The sequence below is a fragment of the Amblyomma maculatum genome, chromosome 9, assembly GCF_055883805.1.
Source record: "Amblyomma maculatum isolate TAMU_Amacu chromosome 9, ASM5588380v1, whole genome shotgun sequence".
NCBI lineage: Eukaryota > Metazoa > Arthropoda > Arachnida > Ixodida > Ixodidae > Amblyomma > Amblyomma maculatum.
Window position 1 is genome coordinate 75,840,087 of NC_139352.1, and position 7,732 is coordinate 75,847,818.

Genomic DNA, 7,732 nt, shown 5'->3' on the forward strand with positions numbered 1-7,732 from the left:
GTGAAGATGCCCGCGTATTGTGCCGGAGTACTCAGGTTCGAGGAGGAATAGTAGGGAGAACTTTAGTTAGCTCGCGAGTTCAGACCTCACACTTTTTTACTCTTATATAGAGGGAAAGCTGGTGCCTTGCCTATCGGAGCTTCCTTGCGACCAGTGTGTTCGCAGATGACGACCAAGGAACGCGTGAACGATGATGTATTCTAGAAGACTACGACGCAGACACTGTATAGCGTCAGTAGACTCGAAGACGCCGAGCCGTGAAGCCGCTCTTACGGTGAGCCGCCTGACTAGTCTTGAATAGCCGCGGCAACAACTGTGCCAAGATGGGGTCCCAACAATTCTGCCTGAAGTGGAATAACCACCAGTCGAACATGCTGTCCATGTTCGAGCAGCTGCTCTCCAACGAAGCTCTGATGGACGTTACGCTGGCTTGCGAAGGTCCCTCACTGAAGGCGCACAAGATGGTCCTCTCCGCCTGCAGCCCATATTTTCAAGCTTTGTTCGTCGAGAATCCCTGCAATCATCCTATTGTGATCTTAAAGGACGTGTCATACATAGACCTGAAAGCGATAGTTGAATTTATGTACCGTGGTGAAGTGAACGTGTCTCTTGATCATCTCACTGCGTTCCTCAAGATCGCCCAGGCTTTGAAAGTGAAGGGTCTTGTAGAGGTTACCAATGAGAACGAACATGGTGAGCTCGTAACAAGTGTGGATGGTGCTGCAGATACTAAGCCTGTGGATACACCGCGTGCCGTATCTCCACTGCTCAGCAAACGAAAAAGAGGTAGGCCTCGGCGGTGCTCCCCCAGAGACTCGAACAAGAGCGATTCTGAAGACGTTAAACTGGCGACGCCTATCATGGGTCCTGAGAGCCCCGAAATAATTGAGGACGGTGGTGTTTTTAGTGATCGTATGGCTAATCTTCTCGCCGATTCACCTTCGCGTCGGACTTCCATTGCGGCGACGGCGTCTGCGCATCTGCCTTCAGGCGCTCTTCTCGGTTCAAGCGTTCTGGCAACACCCTCTCGATGTACTCAAGACTCCATTGATGATGACATGGGGGAGTGTGACGATGTGGAGCCTTTGAACGTTATGAAACAACCTATGGCGACCGAGAACTTTCTTGTGTTCCGGGATGTCGCCTCATCATCACAAGCAGTAGGGGACGAGTCACAGCCGCCACATCACACAGGGTCTACATCTGACATCTCGGCATTTGTTCCTGTTCTTCCTTTATTGGCTTCAGACATCCAAGAAGACATCAAGCCGTTGCCTTCTAGTTTAATACCTTACGATGACCAGCCAATATCGCCTGTTGCCGCTTCTCCTGCCGTCGCACTACATGGGGAAGGCGCATTTACGTCTGTGGTCATGGACGCGTCTTGCGTTCAAGCCATCGCCGGACCATCTAACTACCAGCAGTCAACACCATCTCTTGGCTCGGCCGCAACATGGAGTAGGGGCGGCTTGCCTCAGCCACAGGTATTGCCAGAAGAAAGTCCTCTATTCATGTGCACCGAATGCAGCTATTCCACAGTTGATCCCACTGACTTCAAGGAACACCAAAGGAGACACGCCGGGCAGCGGACATTTCGATGCAGCATTTGCAGCAAGAGCTTCACAAGGAGGTGTTCCCTGACAAATCATCTTCGAATCCACACGGGCGAGAGGCCTTACCAGTGCAGTCATTGTAGCAAGAGTTTTGCAACTAAGGCTGTACTAACAGACCATGAACTTCGAATCCATACAAGCGAGAAGCCTTACCAGTGCAGTCATTGTAGGAAGAGCTTTGCAGCGAGAGGAACCCTGGATGAGCACCTTCGAGTCCATACAGGCGAAAAGCCATAGCAATGCAAACTGTGCCCTGTGGCTTTTACAAAGATTTCTAGCCTAAATAGACACGTCCAAACTCACAAATGCTAAAATAGCCACTTGTAAATGGCATTTGCTTGCAAGAAAAGGTATAATATCCCATGACAGTAAATATCAACGCATCTATTCTTTGAACAAATGACGGCTTCTACCTGTATTTGCCAGTAGCATGACAATTTGTTGTTTTCCAACACACACGAAACTTATAAAGTTGGAAAGATATTCACTCCTTGAAGTCTGTATTCTTTTGTTGCACTGAATTCAAAATGTTTCCTCTAGATTATCAAAAAGCTTTTTTCACACATCTGATTGTACAAAGTACTTTCATTGCATGTTTTACGCTTTTGAAATTTAATGCAGCTTTTTTAAAGCATTATGGAGCTTCGTTAACTTTATGGCTATTCTCATACAAAGATGCATCTTTAGCTGACCTTTTTGCTTGGATCTGCCAAGCTACTTGAAAACGTCCAGTTATAGGCATAACTGCTGGGACGGTAGGTCAACGTCGCTTGTGGCGAGGAATAGCCAGCCACCAAATTTTATGTTGTAGGTCGTCATTGCATCCGCCACTGCTTCGGTGGTGGACGACGACTGTTGTTGCGGCGCGCGTCTCTCTCTCCCTCTTCTTTTTCATTTCTTCTCTATTTTCTTTCTGCCCGCACGAGGCGACCTACCGTCCCAGCCCCGTAGGGCCAGACAGCGGAGGGGGCAGTTCCTGGCCCTACGGGGCTGGGACGGTAGGTCAACGCCGCTTGCGGCGGCTAGCCAGACACTGATTTTTCTGTTGTAGGCCGTCATTGCACCCGCCACTGCTTCGGTGGTGGCAGACGACGGGAGTTGTTGCGGTGTGCGTCTTTCTCTCCCTCTTATTTTTTTTTTGTTTGTTTTCTCTTCTGTCCGCACGAGGCAGCGGAGGTGGCTCAGCTGCAAAGCCAGTATCAGGCCCCTGTATTTTCTTTTCTTTCTTCCCACAGCCAGAACAACAACCTCCGCTGCCAATAGTAATAATGGTTCAGAGGAAGGGAAAGGCGCAGTACCTGTCACACTTTTTGCTGTGGACACCTGAACCGCGCCGTAAGGGAAGGGAGGAAGGTGAGAATGAAAGCGGAAACAGAGAAAGAGGAGCCGGTAATGGAGGACTCCGGAGTAATTTCAACCACCTGGGGATCTTTAACGTGCGCTGACGTCGCACAGCGCACGGACACCTCTTCGTTTCGCCTCCATCGAAACGCAGAAGCCGAGATCGGGATTGACCCCGGGTACTCCGGCACAATAGTCGGACCTCTTACCACTGCCCCACCCCGGCGGGGCCTCCGCTGCCTCGTGCGGACAGATTAGAGAAGAGTAGAAAGAAAAAGAAGAGGGAGAAAAAGACGCGCACCGCAACCGCCGTCGTCCACCACCTAAGCAGTGGCGGGTGCAATGACGACGTACAAAAAATAAACATTCGGTAGCAGGCTAGCCCCCGCCACAAGCGGCGTCGACCTACCAGACCCAGCTCCGTAGGGCCAGGAACCGCCGCTCTTCACCACCTCCCACCATGTATCCGCGGAGAATTGTGAAAGATAGTGCACCTTTTCTTTCCTGTAAACCAATCTGAAACGCCGCTGATGCCTTCTGCACTGAGTGCTTTATATGCTGTGTGGTGCGACGTTCGAAGAAGCTTGGTTGATTGGTTTGTGGGGTTTAACGTTCCAAAGCAGCTCAGGCTATGAGACGCCGCAGTGAAGGACTCCGGAAATTTCGACCACCTGGGGTTCTTTAACGTTAACTGACATCGCACAGCACACGGGCGCCTTGCTTTTCGCCTCCATCGGGGGCTGCAGCCAGTGTGGAGCGACCTTCGCGGACGTTTTCCACGTGTTCTGGGCCTGTCCATCCAATCCACACCGTTCCCAATCCTTCATTAGCCACCCTTCTAGGGAGGCCTGGGAGGCGGCGCTGCTCAGATGCCATGACCTACAGTCCCAGCGGAGCTTGGTCGCCAGCGCGCGAGCGGCGTTAGACGCCATTTGGGCTCCGGAATAGGAGCTCCACCTAGATTTGTGAGCGGCTTGGATCTTGGAGGGCGAGGGCGAGGAGGGAGAGAGGAAATGACAGATTGATTGGTTGGTTGGTTCATAGGGAGGGAAAGGCGCAGTGTCTGTCACACCTGTTTCTGTGGACACCTGCACCGCGTCGTAAGGGAAGGGAGGAAGGTGGAAGTGAAAGTGGATAGAGAGAAAGAGGAGCTGTAGTGGAGGTTCCTACGGAGTAATTTCGGCCACCTGGGGATCTTTAACGTGCGCTGACAACGCACAGCACACGGACGCCTCTTCGTGTGCTGTGCGTAGCGGTGCTTTATCCGAGCGGCGAGAGCTGCTCTAGCTAAACCAATCAGAGATATTTCCGCGTGACTCGACGCTTCACGGATTCGTGACGACGTCTATTCGCTGCAGCACGCACAAAAGCCAGTAATTTTGCCATGGCGCGGTCCGACTGGTCGCGCTCTGAGTGGCGTCATGGAAAATGAAATATTTCATAACGACTGAACGGCTATAAAAGTAGCTCCCAGTGCCTCTGAGATCTGGTCTACTACTACTTTTATGTATTTTTGTTTTATAGCTGCCCGTTGCCTTTCAAAGGATATCCAAGTTTCAGCCAAACACGCCAGCAGAACTATAACACACACAAAAAAAAGAAAAAAGGTTCCAAGATCCCAAAATGACAACGCGCAGTAGAAAAGACGCAACCGAACGTACAAAGATAAATCCCCGACTGTAATTTGCTGTCACGGAATGCCATGCCACACGGGAGTGGTAGTCGCCGATGAGAATTCTTTATTGCTTTAATTTATGTACTTCCTCCGTGCATGGTAGCGAACCGTAGCGAATCGCATCTGAAATTTAGGCCGCTCCACTCTGTTTTTCCTCTTTCTATCACTCTTTCTCTAGCTGGTCGCGGTAAACAAACATGCTAAAACAGAATAAAAACTAATGCTGCCACCCTGCAATCCACAGAAGCCGTCCGTGCCGCCCACGAAGTGCCGTCACCAGTGCTACTCCATCCCGCTGCCGGCTAAACCGAGGTCGACTGCGCACGTACCGCATGCCGTCGCAGCCCGCTCCGGACTGTGCAGGGTGGAAAACTGCGACTGACGCCCAGCGTCAGTGGTCACGCATGCAAAGGGTCATCTATTAGCATCGCTAATTCGTTGCCATCCATCCAAACCAGTGGCGATGTACTGCACGGAGATGGCCTCGAAGGCAAATGTACGGGATATGGCGAACTCCTACGCAGCCCTCAGGGAGGCGATAAGCGAATGTACGGAGCGGCAGTTACCTTGTTTAAGGTGCGAACACCGCAGCCCGACTTATATGCGGGGGCGAAATAAAAAAAAAAGATAGATTGTTTAGCTCCGCTATTCCCGCAAACAATATGCAATAGTGCTTATGATAGACAATTTCAATGTTCGATTTCATGTTACAAAGGTCAATGGTGAAAAGCCAAAGTTAGCGGTCAAATGTCAGACATGAGAATGATAAGGTTGATTAAAGATGGAATACGCGTCCAATATTGATGTTATGTTATATTTTTGTTACGTTTGATTTGGTTCTTTTGTATTTACGACGGCCAAATCCGTTCAGTCAACCAAGTAAAGCTTTTATACTAAAAGCGGATCCATCGCCCGTTGAAATTCATAACCATCTGGTCTCAAGGCGAATCATCTGATTTTCTTTGGCAAAACATTTCAGGAGCCAGAAAAGCAAAGAAATAATGGTAGTTACATGCTTCCTCACGAAACTAAATTGATCTTGGCGGCTCTTTGAAAGTTACTTCCTTGATCACAACGCACTTTCGCTAGGCACAGCTCGTTTGGTTTAATGGAAGTTCTGATCTCTTTTTTTTTTCGAAGTAAACCGTCTCGGCCATCAGAAGCACAGTAAGAACTCCACAGTACGAATCGATGGTTGCACAGCTCATACGCAATGCACTCTGTGAAGCTCTAATTGTGTTGTAGGCTCAAACGGCATTTTTTCAAACTGACCTGCAGATTTTGCTCCATCATCTCCATCCGTCGGCGCTGCATCTATCGCCGTGCTTAGAAAGCGTTTTCTGAAGATAGAGTTTGGTACAGTCATGAATGTTAATTATAACCGTAAGCACATGAAAGCATGCCGCACTGTACAATCAGTGCTGCCTAGAGAGCGCAGACATGGAGTTAGATTCCGAAATACGCATGGCTGACGCTATTAGATGAGCGAATATACTCTCTGCCATCAATGCGGTCTTTTGTCTTTTCTAGGAAGGCTTTGGCTATCTACAATATTTTGCAACTACACTCCAAAATGTTGATAGAGAGGGAGCAGTGTCATTCCTTGATACGCCGAAACATGCATTTTTATTTACAGTCATGCCTGTCTAACGAGTTATATCGAGGGACACATTGGGAAAGCGTTTATTTCAAAACGTCATTTTATTATTTGCTTTTCGTGCTCGAAATGTCGACGTGAAATAAACGTGGAATTGTATCCGAGCGGCGATAGGCTCAAAAATAACCGTATGCATTTCTTCCTCGCCTAATGGGGTACAGATGTGCAAGCCCGAGGTCCAAGCACTCTTGCCTTGAAGGAAGACTTTTCTTAGCGCCTGGAAACCAACATCAGGTCATCGCTTCAGATATACATGGTAAAGCGGCCAGACAACCATGCTATTTATTGCCGGCACTTTTGTTATTAGTTATCGCTGTGCGTTGCTGACAGCGAGTGAGAGGTGGCAGGGAGCGCACCCGCCCATCCAAGAGCCTTATCAGCTCGTATCTCGCACGCAAAGTCATTGCCAACGCACGCTGGGTAGCGCTGATTGTGTACGGCGTGGCACGCTTACCCCTGTTCATGTTAATAAATTTTATGACCATACATCGGTCAAATTGTACAAAGATGTCTTAAAGCCAGCATCGGGAATTTGTGTTAATGAACAAAAGCCACCCCCCCCCCCCTCTACAGAACGGATCCGCGAGCCATGGTCTCGCCCAACTAGTGACAAATCCGATCTTTCTAGAAACCCCGGTTTATTCCGTGTACACAAAAGGGACTCTGGAAAGACAACACCGGGCGTCACTGCGCTGCACGAATGCGGTCGAGACTCGTGACAACGCAGTGCGAAGATTAAAATAGAACGGCTTCTGCGCGGAAAGGAAAAAAAACACTGGCGCGACACAGCCAACGTCTTCCCAGCAGTACAAGGAGCACTGCTCCTTGCGTTGCAGAAACTCACGCAGAACCGCCTAAGCCTTTTCAGCGGGTACCGCTTTCAGTATTCGTTCGGGTATGCCTTAACAGGACGATGGCGCTGGCCACTGGCGCTCCCGCTAGCCAGTGGTGCTCCCGCTGGCCAGTGATGCTCCCGCTGGCCAGTGGTGCTCCCGCTGGCCAGTGGTGCTCCGGCTGGCCAGTGCTGCTCCCGCTGGCCAGTGGTGCTCGCTGGCCGCGCAACTGCCCCCAGCAGTGCTCCCGCTGGAATCATCGAGCCTTGCTTCCAGCGTCCTTATCTACCCTAGCTCCACGCCAATAATATGATGTCCCCGTGATTGATAGCTCACCGATTGGGAATCGCGCTACCCGCACAATCACAAATACAAATAGAAAAGAGCGCGCGCAGTTTGAAAGTCCAAGAGGGGCAGTGAGGGCCCCTCAGAGCCAAGCATGATTGTAGAAAACTGTACAAAAAAGTTGCTGAGCTCGAAAGGAGGGGTAACCAATTTACTCTGAAAACCAAAGCAGAAAACCTACCGAACGGCAAAATGCTCTGGAGTGAAACAGTGGAGGCGCTATTAAACTTTCGGATGGTTGTCTGAAACAAGCAGATCCACCGCATTC

At 50.0% G+C, this 7,732-nt stretch overlaps 1 protein-coding gene across 1 annotated transcript; it reads left to right on the top strand.

The window, feature by feature from the left end:
- Nucleotides 1-246: 246 nt before the first annotated feature.
- Nucleotides 247-7,432, top strand: LOC146179455 (uncharacterized). Its single transcript, XM_084580198.1, has 2 exons — nucleotides 247-1,484; nucleotides 7,229-7,432. The coding sequence occupies exons 1-2, from the start codon at nucleotides 324-326 to the stop codon at nucleotides 7,430-7,432; spliced, it is 1,365 nt and encodes a 454-aa protein (XP_084436324.1). The 5' UTR covers nucleotides 247-323.
- The last annotated feature ends 300 nt before the right edge of the window (nucleotides 7,433-7,732 follow it).